The 19744-nt window shown below is 43.1% G+C and overlaps 1 protein-coding gene across 1 annotated transcript in view; it reads left to right on the top strand.

Moving 5' to 3' along the window:
* Positions 1-19744, top strand: part of TEK (TEK receptor tyrosine kinase) — a 116796-nt gene that overhangs the window by 66855 nt on the left and 30197 nt on the right. Inside the window, exons 7-10 of the mRNA XM_080668289.1 lie at positions 6851-6979; positions 9690-9841; positions 11262-11406; positions 17729-17890. Of these exons, the coding sequence (XP_080524415.1) occupies positions 6851-6979; positions 9690-9841; positions 11262-11406; positions 17729-17890 (588 nt within the window). The remainder of the gene's footprint in view (positions 1-6850; positions 6980-9689; positions 9842-11261; positions 11407-17728; positions 17891-19744) is intronic.

The raw sequence follows: 19744 nt of genomic DNA, 5'->3' as shown, positions 1-19744 counted from the left end.
TTCCTCTATTCTGTTTCTGGGTCTCTGTATAATATTTTTTATTTCAGTCAGCGTATGTTTAATTTCTAGTTGGTCCTTTTTCATGTCTTCGAGGGTCTCGTTATATTTATCGGCCTTTTCTAGGATATTCTTAAAAAGTCTTATAACCGTGGTTTTGAATTCTATATCCAGTCATTTGTTTTCCTCCATTTCTTTCGTTTGTGATCTGATTCTTTGACCCCGCATTTTCACTGATTCCCTGAGTTGGTAAGGTAGATATTTGTGCTAGGTTTCCAATATGGCCCAGTGGGTCTGCTTCCCCAGTTAACCTGAGGTGGACACTCTTGGTGCACCCCTTTGTGGACTGTGTGTACAGCCTTGTTGTAATTAAGTCTTGATTGTTGTTGGTATCACTGGGAAGAATTGACCTCCAGGCCAGTTGGCTGTAAGGATCAGCTGTGTCTATGCTGGGAGAAGTTCGGTGCTGGAGACAGCCTTATAGGATTAGACTTGCCAAATTGCAATAGCCTCTGTGCTCAGCTTGGATGGGGTGGAGTCTCAGTCTTGGCTTCCTGTCAGCCTTGCCCTTGCGCGCATGTGCGCTTTCAGTCCTCCGCCTTCCCCAGCTCGAGTCTCCGCCTGAGAGTCCAGACTCCCCCAACAAGAGCGTGGGGGGGAGTCTGGGGCTCGCCTGGAACTGGAGTTCACTGCAGTCAGAACTGGGGTTCAGTGCCGTCAGGAGCCTCTGACTCCCTTCCACTAGGGAAAGCCTGTGGCAACCTCCGCAGCCTTTGTGCGCACTGGGGTTCACTGCAGTCAGAACTGGGGTTCAGTGCCATCAGGAGCCTCTGACTCCCTTCCACTAGGGAAAGCCTGTGGCAACCTCCGCAGCCTTTGTGCGCACTGGCACGTGCTCACTTTCAGTCCTCCGCCTTCCCCGGCTCCCGAGTCTCCGCCCAAGAGTCCAGACTCCCCCCACAAGAGCGTGGGTCCCCAGGGGCTCGCCTGGAACTGGGGTTCACTGCAGTCAGAACTGGGGCTCAGTGCAGTCAGGAGCCTCTGACTCCCTTCCACTAGGGAAAGCCTGTGGCAACCTCCGCAGCCTTTGTGCGCACTGGCCCGCGTGCGCCTTCAGACTTCTGCCTTTCCCAGCTCGAGTCTCCGCCCGAGAGTCCAGACTCCCCCCGTAAGAGCGTGGGTCCCCAGGGGTTCGCCCGGAACTGGGGTTCAGTGCAGTCAGAACTGGGGTTCAGTGCGGTCGGAGGCTTCCTTCCCCCTTCCGCCAGAGAAAGTCAGCCAGGCTCTCAGCCGCCCTTCCTCTCTGCGCGCACAAAGCCCCTTTGCCGTACCTCCAATTCTCTGTGAGGTTTTCTCTTTCCTTCTAGTTGTAGAATTTTCACTCAGCCAGCTTTCCTGTGGTTCTGGATGGTGTCCGTTCTGTCTTTTAGTTGTAGTTTTGAAATTGTTGTGCGAGGCAGCAGTTTAGGTGTTTACCTATGCCGCCATCTTGGTTTTTCTCCCTATTCAGGTCCTTTTCTGATGGTCTTGGGCAACCCTGCTAGCAGTTCTCAACCTGTGGGTCATGACCCACAGGTTGAGAACTGCTGCTGTAGAGCCTAAGACCATTGGAAAACACAGATATTTACATTACAATTCATAACAGTAGCAAGATTACAGTTATGAAGTAGCAACGAAAATAATTTTATGGTTGGGGGTCACCACAACATGAGGAACTGTATTAAAGGGTCACGGCATTAGAAAGGTTGAGAACCACAGCTCTATTGCATTTATTTCTGCTCTGACCTTTATTATTTCCTTCCTTCTACTCACTTTGGGCTTTGTTTATTCTTTTCCAAGTTCCATTAAGTGTAAAGTTAGATTGCTTATTTGAGGTTTTTCTTGTTTTGAGGTAGGCCTGTAATGCTGTGAAATTTCCTACTAGGATTGCTTTCACTGTGTCCCATACATTTTGTATTGTTGTGTTCTCATTTTCATTTGTTTCATGGTATCTTTTGATTTCTTCCTTGACCTCATTGTTGACCCATTCATTGTTTACTAATGTTAAGCTTCCATGTCTTTGTGTGTTTTTCAGTTTTTTTCTTGTTGTTGATTTTTAGTTCCACAGTATTATGGTCAGAGAAGATGCTTGATATGATTTCAATCTGAGACTTGTTTTGTGTCCTAACATGTGGTCTATCTTACAGAATGTTACATGTGCACTTGAAAAGAATGTATATTCTGCTTTGGGGTGAAATGCTCTGATGATATCAATTAAATCTATCTGATCTAGTGTGTCATTTAAGGCGGCTGTTTTCTTGTTGATTTTCTGTCTGGAAGATCTATCCATTTATGTCAATGGGGTATTATAATTCCTTACTGTATTGCTGTTAATCTCTTCCTTTATGTTCATCAAGATTTGCTTTATATGTTGAGGTGCTCCTATGCTGGGTGCATAAATGTTTACAAGGGTTATATCCTCTTGTTGGATTTATTATTATGTAGTGTCCTTCTTTGTTTCTTATCATAGTCTTCGTTTTAAAGCCTATTTTGTCAGATATAAATATTTCTACCCCGGCTTTTATTTCCTTCCCATCTGCATGAAATATCTTTATTTCCGTCTCTTTATTTTAGTCTGTGTATCTTTCATTCAGAGTTGAGTCTCTTGTAGATAGCATGTATATGGATCTTGTTTTCTTATCCATTTTGCTATCCTATGTCTTTTGATTGGATTATTTAAGCCATTTACATTTGAAGTGATTATTGCTAGGTATGTATTTATTGTGATTTTATTCTTATTTATTGTTGGCACTATTACAGATGTCCCTCATTCCCTCCTCCCCCCTTTAACCACCTTCACACATCCCCACCCACCCTTCATTTGGTCATCACCACATTGTTCATGGTCTGTGTCCATGAGCTATGCATATATGTTCTTTGGCTAATCCCTTCACCTTCTTTCACCCAGTCTCTTTTCATCCCCTCCCCTCTAATCTCTGTCAATCTGCTTCCCATATCCATGCCTCTGGTTCTATTTTGTTCATCAGTTTATTTTGTTCATTGGATTCCACATATAAGTGAGATCATATGGTATTTGTCTTTCTCTGTCTGGCTTATTTTGCTTAGCACAGTAATCTCTAGGTCCATCCATGCTGTCTTAAAAGGTAAAGGTTCCTTCTTTTTTACAGCTGTGTAGTGTTCTACTGTGTAAATGTACCACAGCTATTTTATCTATTCATCTTTATGAATTTATGTTTTTGTTGTAAATCTCAGGGGCACTTGGGCTGTTTCCAGATCTTGGCTATTGTAAATAATGCTGCTATGAACACAGGGGTGCATATATTTCTCCTGTTCTGTCATTTGGGGGCATGTTTCTTTGTCTCCCCATTTTGGTGCCTCTTTGTGTTTGTTCCTATGTATTAGTTAGAGCTGTTCTGAGTTCCAGTCTTGGTAGTGTGGTCTTATGTGGTAGGTGTCCCGTGGGGCTCAGTGTTGTAGTCTCCTTGATTACCTGATCTGGATGCTCCAGAAATGTCTCTTGTGTGGGTTTTGTGGGTCCTTCTGTTGTAATTGACTCTTTATTGCTATTGGCCCATTCATCTGTGGGGTTGACCTTCAGGCTGGCTGACTGTGAAGATTGAGCTCGACCACACTATAAAGGCTTTTATGCAGGTGCTGACCACATGAAGTGGAATTCGCTTCAGTAGGGTCTGGTGCCTGCCAAGATCTCCCTTTGGATTGGCTGCTTGCGAAGCTAATTGGATCTTGTTCTGATGTTGTCTGAAGCTGGCCAGTGTTTTCGCTCTGGGCCTTTTGGTAGGGACTCTGGTCCAGGCCAATATCAAGTGCTGCCTGTGGCCCTGGGAAACCTGTTTGGAGCTACAAAATGACCCACAGTTTGTGGCTGCCTCTGCATATATTCTTTCTGATTGGTGTTTCAGAATTCTTAGGATATATTCCCATACCGTTTTCCACAGTGGCTGCACCAGTCTGCATTTCCACCAGCATTGCATAAGGGTTCCCTTTTCTCCACATTTTCACTAGCACTTGTTTGTCGACTTAATGATGGAACATTTAATCCATTTACATTTGAAGTGATTATTGCTAGGTTTGTATTCTGAGAGGTGTGAGGTGATACCTCATTGTGGTTAGGGTTAGGGCTGCCTCTGCTGTGTGCAGAAAGGAACAAGCTGTGCACCAAGGCTGGCTTTTACCAGCACTGGGCCTAGTGGCAGGTCGGCAAAAGTCCCAGGGCACCCTAGGATCTGCCTCTGCTTGTTGGCTGGCTGAGAGCTCAGTCACTGCAAGGGCCTCTGGCAGTACTTAAGTTGCATGAGTTCAGTTCTCCTGGTAGTCACCAGGTACGGGTGAGTGGTATTCACCAGATTGATACAGGTTCAAACTCATTGCCAGTCCTGGGTCTGAGGTCACTCAGCAAATTTTCCAGTGTATTCCAAGTCTAGCTGTCTTAAAAGGTAAAGGTTCCTTTGTGGTTGGGGTGGTCTCAAGGAGTCATCCGGTGAGGCCAGCAGAGTTCATCAGGCCCAGATAGACCAAGATTTGGCCTCATGCAGGGAGGGCTCTGCACTAGTTGGGTGTATGAGGGAAAAAATGGCTTCTGTCCTAGAGCCACAAAGATCAGTCTGTCCAGGATTCTTCCAGGAGCACGAGCTCAATAGGGCAGGGTCGCTGGGAATCAGGATGATGGGGCTGGTTGCTTTCCTATGATGTGGAGGTATTTTTCAGGGTTGGGGGAAGGTGGGAGGAGTGGTGCCCACCACAAAGCCACAGAACTCAGTCTGTCTCAAAGTCTGTCCAGACCCCAGCAGGGCAGGGCCTACCATGAGTTGAGAGCGTGTGGCCACCTATAGTCAGTCCGCAGGGTGGGGCTAGAGGATCTCCCATCAGGGAAGGCACCAGTTAGTTTCATGGGAAAGTGGGGGGAATAGCCTTGCCCCAAAGCCACACCACCCAGTCACCGACACCCCTGGAGTCTGCCCAGACCTCTACACTCTGGCCTAGGCAGCTGACTCCTTACTGGGGTATGAGCTCTGCAGGGTGGGGGCACAGGGAGCCCAAGTGTGGGGTTATTGCATTCCCCTAAGCCTGCGGTCGGCAAACTGCGGCTCGCGAGCCACATGCGGCTCTTTGGCCCCTTGAGTGTGGCTCTTCCACAAAATACCATGGCCTGGGCGAGTCTATTTTGAAGAAGTGGCATTAGAAGAAGTTTAAGTTTAAAAAATTTGGCTCTCAAAAGAATTTTCAATCGTTGTACTGTTGATATTTGGCTCTGTTGACTAATGAGTTTGCTGACCACTGCCCTAGGCTAGTGCCATAAGGAGGGGAGTGCTCCACCATCCAAGGCAGATGGTGTCTGTGGTGCAGCAGAGTTATTCAATACAGGGTTCCTGGCAGTTGTCCTCTCAGGGTTCTTCCCAGAGCCATAGACCCCAGGCTCTCCTCACACAGCTCCAGTCTGCTCTGCTCTCCCTCTGCCTGAGCCCAGGGTGAGTGGCTGTGAATGAGATTTTGTGCATTGGCTCTTTAGGAGGATGCCTGTGTCTCTAGCAGACATTTGTAGCTCCCTGGAAGACAATCCCCACTGATTTTAACAGCCAGATTTTATGTTGGTGTCTCTTCCCAGCTCTGGTGCTCTGGGCTATAGAGCCCAGCATGGAGTTGAGACCCCACACTCCTCAGGGGGAACCTTTGCAGTTGAGGTAGCCCTTCAGCATCTCAGCCACTGCCCATGGGCGTGGGGGTCAGCCTTTTTTGTGTCTCCGCCCTTCCTACCAGTCTTGATGTGGCTTCTTCTGTAAATCCTTGGTTCGAAGACTTCTGTTTCACTAGTCTTCAGTTGGTTATTCAGGTTGATCTGTATTTTTGTTGTAATTCCAGTTTGGTCCTGGGAGGAGGTAAGTGTAACATTCACCTAGTCTGCTGCCATCTTGGATCCTCTTTTGGTTATTTTTTATAGTTTCTATCTCTATGCTGAGATTTCTCATTGTTTCATTTGTTGTGAGCATATTTTCATTTGTCTCACTGAGCATAATTATTACATTTGCTTAAAAAATTTTGTCTACCATTTCTAACATCTGGGTTATCAAGGTTGGTCTTTGTTGGTTTTTTCTTATGTTGAGTAATTTAGACTTGTATCTTGGACACTGTGAATGTTAACTTGTGGAGACTATATTCCTTTGAGGAGTCTTGACTTTGTTTTAGCAAGCTATTAATTTGGAAGGACTCAAATGGAAAACTCTGACTCTTAGTCATCAGCTCAAACACAGTTCAGTTCTTTTATTCTTAGTGGGGCAGCTTTGAATCTGCACTTAACATGTGTGCTTCAGGGACCAGCCAAAGATTTGGGAGTTTGCCTTTCTTGCTCTCCCTTTCTAGATTTTCCCTCTCACTTTCCAGTGGCTGTGTTGCCCTGACTGTGTCTTCTTGTTCTTCAGGTCAGTAAACTACAAGTTTTCTTTGGAGTTTAGTTTCCCTACTTGGTATCAACTATACCCAGCCATTAGACTAAAAGCTTAAAAATGGGAAACACATGATTCCCATCTTCCAAATTTTAATTCCCCTTTAGAATCTGTCTGGTTCCGACCCCCACTCCTCATTGCTTTCAGGTAGTTTTTTAAAATATAGTTATTATTTATAAGAAGGGTGACGTGGTAAGAGCTTGTTCAACTCTCATAGAAGCAGAATTTCCTAACCCCTTATGTTCCTGGTAATTCAGATAAATAATGCGGATAAATCACATACTACTTTAAATGAATCAATGAGTTGATTGGAGAGAAAATGAAACTAGCCACCGACAGCCTGAATGTTTTCCTCCTCCTGTTTCAGCACTGGTTTTTGATGTCTTTGTTCACAGCATGCCAGCCTGGGTATTATGGGCCAGACTGTAAGCTCAGGTGCAGGTGCATCAATGGGGAGATCTGTGATCGGTTCCAAGGATGCCTCTGCTCTCCAGAACGCCAAGGGCTCCAGTGTGAGAAAGAAGGTAAAGCAAGGTAACACGGTAGTCATGGCCATGTTCAGCACATCTGAACCAAGCTTTCTGGAATCATTCTTGCCCCTAAAGCCCAAGATTTTCAAACCACTTATGTTTCCATCTAAAAGTTGGAAAGACTATGTCCCAGGTTTTAAAGGAAAGCTTTCTGATTCTTTTCTATGGGCCTTCATATGGGCTCTCATCCTTTTCTTTTTTTTTACTAGAAATAAATCATGTGCTCTTTATAGCACATTAAGTGATAACTGGCCAGCTGACGGCTCTGCCTGTCTCTGCTCCCTTCTCTGGGACCAGCCTTTTCTCTAGATATGCACAACAGGGAAAAACTACTTTAGAGGAATTTAGACAATGGATTAAAAAAAAGATATAAAAAATAGAAAAGATTACCCTCAGAATGAAATGGTAAATAATTCTAGTTCAGAAATTACCTGGAACAGAGGTCAGCAAACACTGACCCATAGCTGCTCCACTATTTTTTAACATCTTTATTGAGATATAATTTTTATACCTTAAATTTATTCCCTTAAAGTATACAATTCAATGGCTTTTAGTATATTTATGGAGTTGTGTGACCATTGCCATAATCTAAGTGTAGCATATTTCCATCATGCCAGAAGAAATCTTGTACCTGTTAGCAGTAACTCCCATTCTTCCCTCCTTCCAGCCTCTGGGGACTATTAACTTACTTTCTGTCTGTACAAATTGGCTTATTCTTGACAGGTTATATACTGTAAGTGAGATCATACAGTATGTGGTCTTTTGTGGCTGGCTTTTTCACTTATCATACTGTTTTTGAGTTTTATCTATGTTGTAGCATATATCAGTACTTCATTCCTTCTTAATTGCCCCTCCACCTGTTGTCATAAAGAAAACTATTGGAACAGAGCCACACCCATTTGTTTACAAGATATAGTGTGTGGCTGCTCTTACACAAGTTGAGTAGTTACCACAGAGAACAGATACGGGGGAAATACCAACAGTTGTTTTCTCAGAGGCTTTCGCTTGTCAGCTTTATACTTTCTCTTCTGTCCCCAGCGTTTGGACGTTGTTACCGGGCAGGAATCTGGGAGGGTCTAGTTAGGGAAGGAAATGCTCTGGGGCTACCAGAGGAATGGATTGAAATGGGGAACTAAGAAGCTTTAGGAGTTGGATTTTCTATTTTACTCCTTCCTTTCTGTTCTTAGGCTTGTGTTGCAAAAAGTGTGAGAAATCTCAGACCTACATCCAGACCCTAAGCTTCCGGAGAGCAGCCCCCTTTCATTAACAGACACCCTTCTGCCCTCCACCTGCACATCCACCTTCACCTGCATCCAACTGCAGCAAATGCAAGGGACAGTGAAAAAAAGAAATGGTTTAAAAGGGTCAAAGCACTTTTTAAAATTCCTACATAAGTAACTACTTAAGCTGAAAAATTGAATGAACTTCCTAACATTTCCGAGTCTACAGATATGTCAAGGACTTACCTCTGTAGTCATAGGCCCTTTTGTCTCCTGCACCACACACTTTACCTGTTTCTTTCTGGGCCAGAGAACTAGGATATCAATATAAAATACCACTATTGATGTGTTTACCATGACCCCACCTTCTCCCACCACCGATACAAAGCAGCATATGAGTGATGGCTGCTCTTGGGCACCTCCATCTCCTAGTAACGAATGGGTTGAACTGTCTTCAGCCACGTCTCACATTTAATTACAAGTGGTCCAAGGTTCTCTAAGATCCTATAGTTCAGAATAAAACTGTTATATTTCAGGATTGTCCATTCTCTATTCTGCAGATATTAGGCAAAGAATCCTGATGCCTGTGTTGTAACCAGAGGCATATTTTCTTCTTTCAATGTTAGAAGCAACATTTTTTGATTTGGCTGTTGACTATAAATTGATCTGGGGAGGGTTATATGTTGCTTTAGTTATCACCGGGCAGGAATCTGAGAGGGTCTAGTTAGGGCTGGCTTTTTTACTTATCATACTGTTTTTGAGTTTTATTATAACTCTGCCTATTTTATTTATTTTTAAATCGTCATTCGAGGATATTTTCCCATTGATTTTTAGAGAGAGTGGGAGAGAGAGGGAAAGATAGAGAGAAAAACACATTGATTGGTTGCCTCCTGCATGCATTGGGATGTGCAACCGAGGTATGTGCCCTTGAATGGAATTGAATCAGGACCCTTTGGTCTGCAGGCTGACACTCTATCCATTGAGCCAAACTGGCTAGGGCAAAATCTGCCTATTATTAATCATCTGCCACGTGCAGACTTCCCAGTCAATGAGACATCTCTCGGATATCAAAACCAATGTTCCTGGTGTTGATCAGCGGTATCGATGGGGTTGTTTGCTGAATGGAAGAATTAGTTTTTGTTCTTATAAAAATTATCTTAAATAGCAAGAAAGAGGCTGAAAAGTAAGGGCAGGAGGATGTATATCACTGGTGCACTGAGGTAGCCCAGCATTATGGTGAACAGTGTGGGCTCTGGATCATAAAGATCTGAGCTTGAATCTGGGCTCTGAGCCTCCCTCTCATCATCTATAAAGTGAGCACCACAATAGGACCCACCTCACAAGTTTATTATGTTATGAGAAAACAATATAATATTTGGAAATTTTTTTCCTGGGTGTGACCTGCTAAATGGTAGCTACTTTTTTTTATTACTCTTGCCGTTATGTTAAAGATTGGATTTCACAGTGCTGTTTTCTTCATTCAGGCAGGCCAAGGATGACCCCAAAGATAGAGGATTTACCAGATGACATAGAAGTAAACAGTGGTAAATTGAACCACATCTGCAAAGCATCTGGCTGGCCACTGCCTGCTAATGAAGAAATGACCCTGGTGAAGCCAGATGGGACAGTGCTCCATGTAAGAGTTAATCTTTTTAAAAAAAATATATATATTTTATTGATTTTTTTTTACACAGATGAAGGGAGAGGGATAGAGAGTTAGAAACATCAATGAGATAAAAACATTGATCAGCTGCTTCCTGCACACCTTCTACTGGGGATGTGCTCGCAACCAAGGTACATGCCCTTGACCGGAATCGAACCTGGGACCTTTCAGTCTGCAGGCCAACACTCTATCCACGATCCAAACCAGTTAGGGCATAAGAGTTATTCTTTATGTTCCTTCCTGACATCACTAGATACTTTCAGTATAGTAGTGACCTCACCCAAGGCTGGATTCCACTTAGGGCTTGCATCCCTCAGGCTAAGTTGCTGTTAGCTTTGACTCCAGACAGACCTATTCCCACATCTGCAGTTCAGAAACCAGGATCCTCAGAATCCCTTAGGATCCACAGAGAGGCATTCCTCAGGCCACTCTGCCCTTCCCTCTGCCCTCACTGATGGTGCTCACCACTGGCTACAGCGCTATGGCAGCAGTTCTTCTTTGCTGGAAAGGACCAAGCTACTTTTTCAATACATTTCCCCTTTCTCCCTCAACATCCCAAATTTCTCCGTGTTACAAATTATCCTCAGGAAGTTGGTGTATTTTCTTAGCTATTTTTAAAAAAACAGCTATCTTTTATGTCTCTCAAAGATGACTGAAAAATCAACTTACCAGGAAGGCAGATCCAAGAGACCTCTTAGGGACATGGATATGTATGCGTATAGAACATGCCATTACCAATGTCCACACACCAGATGTTCCTGATTCCACTCAACCCGTTAGGTAGTAGAAGCCAATTGACAGCTTCCCAGCTCTTGTTGGCCTTTCCACAAGGTAATGGGAGCAACGGCTACTATCTAGTAAGGGCCAACCATATGAGATCCACCTTCTAACTGACCATCACCTGTCCCTTTCTGCAGAAGTGGGAACTGGCTGGGTGAAGTTTAGTAACCGAGGAAGTGGGCACAAGTGGCAGAGCTGGTATGTGGACTCAGAGCCCTGGCTTTTCCCACAAGACCACACTTGACAGCCCTGACACCCTTTGGGAAGCCATTGTATCCTCTCACCCTGCCATCTCTGTATTAGACCAGAAAGCAGCAAATGTTACCAGAAGCAGCTTAAAAGAAATTAGACCGCTTGCTTGTAACTATTTACCCCACACGCCCAAACACACAAATACAACAGCAGGATCTGTGAGGGCGTCAGTCCAATATAAACTCTCAGGGCTACTACAATAGCGTTGGAAATGGGCCAGTGATTATACAAGCCTTGCATTGAACTTCTTAATCTCTCCTAGAAAACTTCTTATTAAACAATGAGACGGGGTCAGTGTTATGAACCTTTGTGTTTATGCATCCCTGGAAGCTTTGATTTTTTTTGTATTTGACCTTTCCAGCCAAAAGACTTTAACCACACGGGTCATCTGTCAGTGGCCACCTTCACCATCGAGCGGCTGCTGCCCCCTGACTCAGGAGTCTGGGTCTGCAGTGTGAATACCGTGGCCGGGATGGAGGAAAAGCCTTTCAACATCTCTGTGAAAGGTAAGCTCCGTGTCCAGAGGAAGAGCTTTATCCTTGAAGCACTTTGTTTATGTTTTGCTGGGTGTTGCTTCCAGATAGGAATGTTATCTGACGGCTAAAATGTCTTTTGGATCTTTCCCAGGATACTAAGTCTTTATAGGTTGTTTTTTTATGTGCATGAAAATGGAAAGGAAGGATTAAGTATATGGCCTTCGGGATCACAAAGCCCAGGGATTGATTTTTGTCCCTATTATCTAGTAACTGTGTGTGTGCACCTGGGCAAGTGAATTAGCCTCTCCCAGCCTTCTTTCTTGTGTGAATGAAGCTTAGTTTACCTACATTTCCGGGTTATTGTGAAGATATACTAGATATATAAAACACTCGGAATTGTGTCTGATACAAAGTGTCTGGTCATGTTTATATTTCATCAAAAGCTTCATCATTGTTGTGACTTCTGACTTTCTACTCATTATTGTAAAGAATTATTTGGAAATGTTTGAGAATTATGCTATTGAATTAACATGAATGATTTTCCCCCCACATATTCGGTGTTGTATTTCTTCTGCTACAAATTTGTATTTCAAAATTCAAATTAATCTATGTGGGTGTATGTCCATTTGTAGCTTGAGGAGAAGAAATGAAGTGAAGGTAAATCCCAGGTAGGTTGGCTGGTATACATAGATACAACAAGGAGTCTTAAATATGGAAGTTACTTATGAGTCCATTTAGACAAAAGCACCCAACAATCTTAGCATATATTCTTGGAAAGGCAGTGAGCTAACTATCTCACTACGTACTTCATCTTATTTAATCTTTATTAAAAACTTAGGCAATAGATATTGTTATCCCCACTTTACCAGTCAGGAACCAGGCTCAGAGATTTAGCTAACTTGTCTAAGGTAGTACGTCTGCTAAGCAACGAATCTTAACTTTGAATCTGGGTCTCCTGACTCCAAACCCTTCACCATTTTGCTTTCTGAGTCTCTTGAATTACAGATGAGAAAGCAAGATGACCAAGGTTGAGTTCTATTTGACTCACTTCATTACCTGATTAGGAATCTTCAGGAGAACCAGGAGGTAATTTCTATAAATGAAATGAATGTAAACATAATCTTTTATTTTTAAAAGTTCAGTCACAACAGTAATATAAACAGAGCCTCATAGATTTGGATTCTCTGCCCTGAGAATCCATGTAAACCACCTAAAAATTCTCAGTATTTTTTGGATTATTGGAAAAATCCCAAATCTGTTTTACTTGGAGTAATCACATTATCAAAACAATTTATTACATCATACATGTTCTTGGAAGAAAGGAAACAATATACAAACAAGGCAAATTATATCATTGTTTAAGCTTCTTGTCATGTTTGTTATCCAGGAAAAATAAATAAGAATGATTGAAAAAACAAACCACACTGCTAAGATTCAGGCGAATCTTATTTTTTATTTTTTTTTTAACGAGAGACATAGCACATGTCATCCGTGCAAGGATGCATCTCTAGTTCCAAGTCACTGATGCCTCTTCACTGCCATGTGGATGGACATTCATAAAATGGGAACAGCCATTGGGTAAAGTTGTCAGTGTCTTTACCCAGAGTATTTGTAGAAATAGATACTAGGCTTTATTACCAGAGGACAAATTCGTACAACGACTCTGGCAAACTGGCACTATATACTAAAGCTAATCATACACTTACCCTGTGACCTAGCAATTTTACTCCAAGGTATTATGCTCCAAAGACATGTGTGCATATGTTCAAAACAGACATCTGCAAGAATGTTCCAAGCAGTTTTATTCAGAATAGCCCCAAACCGAAATTAACCCAAATGCCCATCCACATTAGAAGGAATAATTAGGTTGTGGTACATTCATATGTATTACTTTGCAAGGGCCTCTGTAGCAAAGGACCACAGACTGGAACCTTAAAAGACAAAAATTGATTTCCTCACAGTTCTGGAGCCTGGAAGTCCAAGATCAAGTTGCCAGCAGAGTTGGTTTCTTCCGAGGCTCTCTCTTAGGCTTGTAGATGGTCTTCTCCTTCTGTCTTCATATGGTCTTCCCTATGTACATGTGTAGATGGTCTTCTCCTTCTGTCTTCATAAGGTCTTCCCTATGTACATGTGTGTATCCTAATTCAATGTTTTTATGAGGACAAGTCATATTGGATTAAGAACTGCCCTAATAACCTCATTTTATCTTAATTACCTTCTTAAAGACATCTCAAAATACAGTTACATTCTGAGGTGCTGGGGGTTAAGACCTCAACATATGAATTTGGGGGAAATGCAATTCATCCATAACATCATACAGTGGAAAACTAAATAATAAATTCTTGCCACACTATGGATGAATCTCATAGACATAATAATGAGCAAAAGAAAGTACATGCTTTATGATTCTATTCACCTAAAGCAGTGGTCGGCAAACCGCGGCTCGTGAGCCACGGTTTGCTGCTCTGTTGACTAATGAGTTTGCCGACCACTGACCTAAAGCAAGCATGTCAAATTCAAAGGTTAACACAGGCCAAATAAACAAGGTTTAAGTTTATGTGGGCCGCAAAAAAACAAAAGCTTCAATTTTCATAGAAACATAGGTTTATTTTGATAGAGGCATGCTGAATACAAAGGGCTGAAATAAATGAGTAATCGTTAACATAAAATAATAGAACATTTTAATAAAAATTAAATTTTTTTTCTTGAACATTAACTTACCAGACACTGAATAACTGCACAAATTAATAAGTGTAACACAAATAAATCTATTTTTCTTGTTCTCTGAAAGCGAAATATTTCCTGTTGTGTGCACCAAACAAGTCAGTCCAAGACTAATGACTGCTAAAATATTTGCTGCTAGTATTAGTGGAGAGAAATGGTGCACCTGCGCGTAAGGTGCTTAAGGGAAATGAATGCAACACGATTATAGTAATCAGTTATTAGTGAACATCGTAGTCGTTACTAATAATTATGTATAGCAGGCTATTATAAATACTAAGTTATGAAATTTTTATTGAAACGTTTCTTACATACCGTTATATTGGCTGGGCCGCAAAAATATTTGTTGTGGGCCGTGAGTTTGACATGCTTGACCTAAAGTTAAATAATGGGCAAAACTAATCTATACTGACAGAAGTTATGATGGTAGTTCCCTCTTGACTGGGAAGGGACATAAAGTGCTTGGTGCTTTGCGGGGGTGGGGTAGGGGAAAGTGCCTGGAAATATTCTCTATCTCAGTCTGGGTAGTGGTTACAAGGGTGTGTACATAGGTAAAGTCCTTGAGCTAAGTACACTTAAGATTTTTGCATTTTACAATATGTATATATCTATAAGAATGATTAGAAAATGGAAAAAACAAAACAATAAATTACTAAAAGGAAGCTTTTGCAGTAATTTTCTTACCCTTGTAAAGTTATCTCTTTTACAAGAGACTGACACTAATGGCTATAATAACATGCATTTCGATGATTTAAACAAACAGGTGGTCCTATGTGATCATACGAGGGAAGTATGACTTAGTAAATGAATTTATTCACTTTTTTTAGAGGCTCTCTTCAGAAACTGATCTAAGAAAATGTGTATTCAGACTTACCTGACTTAACACTGGCATAGCCACCTCGTCAGGGCATGCTGTTCAATTAGGCTTCTCACTGCTTTATTATCCTGACCTTGGGCAACTTACTCGTCAGTATTTATTTGTCAGCCAATAGAGTTTGCTAAAGGACTATATGTTCTAGGCTTGGGAATATAGCAATGAATAATACAAGGAGGGGAAAAAGCTCTCTCGTCATGGAGCTTTCATTCCTATAGAGAGATATAAACAATGAACAAATAAATAATTAAAATGTCTAGTTTGCTGAGATGCTAAGTGCCATGAAGAAGATTAAAGCCAAAATGAGGGCAAAGACTGCTGGGGCAGGGCTGGAGAGGTGACTCATCTAAAATGGGATAGGATCCCTGATAAAATGATATTGAGCAAAGACTTGAAGGTCATTTTTACAGATTGTGAGTCAAAACATTAAGACCGAGAGGTAAAGTTATTGAACATTGTAATGTCCCCTGAAATCTGAAAGAGTCTACATTATATAATATACACTCCTGTGGAGAAAAACAACAACAATTGTGCATTTCTTAGAAGGTCAGGCTAACGGAGCTATAGAACTCACTGGAAATTCAGTTGACAGTTATTCAGCACCTGGTGAACAAACCTACATGGTCTGTTTAGAGTCTACTGCAGTGTTTTACAACTTTTTTATCGTTATTCATTACAAAGTCCTCTTAGAAATTTTTTTCCAAAACTCTACGCCTGTCACCATAAAATGTTAACATCACAGATGTACTGCATATCTGTTTATGTACTGTGGCTCTTCACAAGGCCACAAGCCATTGTAATAGTTTACCCCAAGAACCAATTTTCACCTCCTTGGTGGGGTGTTATTGTCCCCACTGAGAATACATGGTCTTTGAGAGATGGGGAGATTTTTCTGGGTTATCCAGAAGGATCCACTCTAATCACATGAGTCCTTAAAAGCAAAGAACCTTTCCTGGCTCTAGTCAGAAAGATATACTACCATACATAGTAGGAGGGTCACAGAGATGCAATCTGCTGACTTTGAAGCTGGAGGAAGGGGCCAGGAGTGGAGGAATGTAGGTAGTTTCTAAAAGCTAGAAAGAACAAAGAAACAATCTCCTGTAGAGCCTCCAGAAAGAACATAGCCCTGCTAACACCTTGATGTTAGCCCTGTGATACCCATGTCTGACTTCTGAACTTAAGAACTGCAAGATAATGATTGTGTTGTTTTCAGAACCTCCCCCCACACACACAAAAAAAGAGAGAGAGAATACATAGTCTAGTGCAGCCGTGGGCAAACTACGGCCCGCGGGCCGGATCCGGCCCGTTCGGCTGTTCTATCCAGCCCGCGGAGCCGAAAGAGCAGAGGGTTCTCTTGCTCTCCCCTCCGCTACTTTACTTTGAATTTATATTAGTTCACACAAACACTCCATCCATGCTTTTGTTCCGGCCCTCCAGTCCAGTTTAAGAACCCATTGTGGCCCTCGAGTCAAAAAGTTTGCCCACCCCTGGTAGTGGGAAGATCGACATCAAATAATCACACAAAATCACAAAGAATAATATGTCCTGAAAATTACCAGGAAGCAAAAGTAGAAATTCTGTGAAAGCCCAGCTGAGATCTAGGATAGCCCTTGTGAAGAAGTGACATTGGAGGTCAGAGTTGAATGATGGGTAAGAGTTAACTGGAGAATAGTGGGAGGTGGAGCATTCCTTCCTGGAAAATGACATCTACGAAGACTCTGAGATGAAAAGGAGCTTGCTGCTTTGTTAGTTGGATGAACTGAATGTTGGTCAGTGGGGCTGGAGGGTATTGGGTGAGGGGAAGAGGAGGCTGGAGAGGAGGTAGGGACTCACTCGTGCAGGGCCTGGCAGGTCATGGTACACATTTTAGGCTTTATTCTCAATGCAATGGGAATCTATTGAAGGGTCTTGAGCAGAGGAGTGGTCATATTTCAAGAAAGCACTTTGTGGATAAGAAGTTGGAGAGGCAATAAATACTTAAGTGGAGAGATCACAGAGCAGTTGATTTCACTGCATCTGACCAGAGAGCTCTAAGAGGGTGTTATTGGAAACTAGAGGCTCGGTGCATGAAATTCGTGCATGGGGGTAGGCGGGTACCCTCAGCCCAGCCTGCACCCTCTCCAATTTGGGACCCCTCGGGGGATGTCCAACTGCTGGTTTAGGCCTGATCCCAGGGATCGGGCCTAAACCAGCAGTCGGACATCCCTCTCACAATCCTGGACCGCTGGCTCCTAATAGCTCACCTGCCTGCCTGCCTGGTCACCTCTAACTGCCCCTCCTGCTGGCCTGGTCGCCCCTAACTGCCCCCACTGCTGACCTGGTCACTCCCAACTGTCCCTCCCTGCTGGCCAGGTTGCCCCCAACTGCCCCCCTGATGGCCTAGTCACCCCTTACTGCTCCCCCTGGCAGCCTAATCACCCCCAACTGCCCCCCCTGCTGGCCTGTTTGCCCTTAACTGCTCCCCCCCTGCCGGCCTGGTTGCCCCCAACTGCCCCTCTGCTGGCCTGATTGTCCCCAGCTGCCCCCACTGCTGACCTTGTTTACCCCTCACAGCCTGCTGTTCAGTTGTTTGGTCATGCCTCACTAACTTCCCTGCTGGCCTGGTCATAGGCAGCTATCTTTTGAGGGTGTGATGGTCAATTTGCATGTCACTTCTTTATTATATAGGATGTAAAGGCACTCACCCTCTCCCCCACCTAAGAATAATGATAAAACCCTAAATCTAAGAACTAATCTGATTGCTGAATTTGTGTTTAGTTCTTCCAAAGCCCCTGAATGCTCCCAATGTGATTGACACCGGACATAACTTTGCTGTCATCAACATCAGCTCTGAGCCTTACTTTGGGGATGGACCAATCAAATCCAAGAAGCTTCTCTACAAACCTGTCAATCATTATGAGGCTTGGCGCCACATTCAAGGTAAGGTTTGCATAGGAAAGGCTCCCGCTAGAGATGTACCAGGAAGGAAAACTATCCCCCAACATAGAAGTTCCTCTCCTGTCTCAGCCCTCTTCCCCTTGTTGGTGGCTGTAGCAGAGGATTTAGTTTCAGAGTTTTCAGGATAGAGTGTGGGACCCTCTGAATTCTGGGCCACCTTTCTGAAAGTCGGGGTGTACTATGGAACACAGAACAGACTGTATAGGGAGTAACTGTCCATATCAGTGTTTCTTTTTCAGGCTTCTCTGGCTTCCAACCCTGTTTTTAGTTACTCATCTTGGTTGGTCATGGTGAAAGATCCATGTTTATGCCATAAATATGATAACAGGAAATTCCAGGGTCTACTGGAAAGACAAAGAGACCAAGTCTGCTTAAATTCAAGGGTGATTGTTGCTGCTATATTAAGTTGTTTGTTCTTGTTCTCATTTGAGACTTGCCCTGTCCTGCAGGCTCCTAACACACAGAGATTTTGAGAGAAATTTGGGCCTGAAAAGTTTATGTTGTGGCAGACTGAAATGCAGCAGAGGGGAGAAGGTGGGGGAGGGCAAAAAGTACATGCTCCTCCCCCAACTTCCCGAAAAAAAAAATAATTCCATAAAGTGTGATGAAACGTCAAAAGTTCATAAAAACACTTTTAATGAATTAATTTGTTAAATTTATTTTGAAGCACAAATTAGAGTTCTGTTTGTAGCATGATGATGTATAATCACATTTTTAAAAAATATGTATTTTGATTCTTTTTTTTACAGAGAGGAAGGGAGAGGGATAGAGAGTTAAAAACATCGATCAGCTGCCTCCTGCACACCCCCTACTGGGGATGTGCCCGCAACCAAGGTACCTGCCCTTGACCGGAATAGAACCTGGGACCTTTTAGTCCGCAGGCCAATGCTCTAGCAACTGAGCCAAACCGGCCAGGGCTATAATCACAATTGTTAAAAAGGAAGCTGAGCACTATCTATTGACACTGCTGCTTTCATTGTGTCGTCTTGTAGAGAGACCTGGCGGGTCGTGCTGCAGGCAGCACACACCCTCCACCGGCACCCACTGCACGGTGCCCGTGGCCTTCTGGAAAGGGCAAGGAAGTTACAAAAAAAGGAGAAGAAAAGGGGGGGGGGGGGCTTGGGCTTCGTGACACTAGTTGATCTGGGTATGCCGAATAAAGTTATGGGGTTATTACTGAGCTCTTCACGTTCTATTGTAGACTCAGCTCAAATCCAACATGTGAGCAACATAAGGCTGAATTGTGGGGTTGCTGTTTCCAGCACCAATGCTTAGGTCTTATTAAAAGCTTTTTAAAAATATGGTGGTAAAAATTCATAGTCTCTCTTTACAAGTAGACATCCAAAACATGGTCTTCTGAGGATTCTTAAGCACAGCCCACTTTTTCCTCACTGGCTGGAAATTTATCATCTGGCGAGGTAAAATCTCCCTTTGCAGGGTCTGTGGAGAAGGTGGCTGGCCAAAGGCCACCACTGAGGAGAAAGCAGCCTGTACACTTGTGAATGGATCTGGGCACTCCAAACCCTTCTTTGTAATGATGTGGGCAAAGCCACCGTCCGTCCTTGTGAGCACACCCTGAGATTTCTCCTCTGGAAGCTTGCTTGCAATCACTGCCTATACTGGAAAACAGTCAAAATTAAATTCTTTATGTTATTCTAAATTGAGATTTTCTCCCCTAAATCAGATTGGTATTCCATAGAGTTGAAGATCTGTGTGATTTTAGAATTTTACTCTACACAGGAAAAGACTAGAGCAGACATGATTAAATGCCACAGATATATCTCTATTACTGAACACACTGCAACTTGGAGATTTCCCTGGAGAAGCCTTATTTCC

The sequence above is a fragment of the Plecotus auritus genome (genome assembly GCF_963455305.1).
Source record: "Plecotus auritus genome assembly, chromosome: 5".
Taxonomy (NCBI): Eukaryota; Metazoa; Chordata; class Mammalia; order Chiroptera; family Vespertilionidae; genus Plecotus; species Plecotus auritus.
This window is presented reverse-complemented; position numbering and strand designations above follow the sequence as displayed.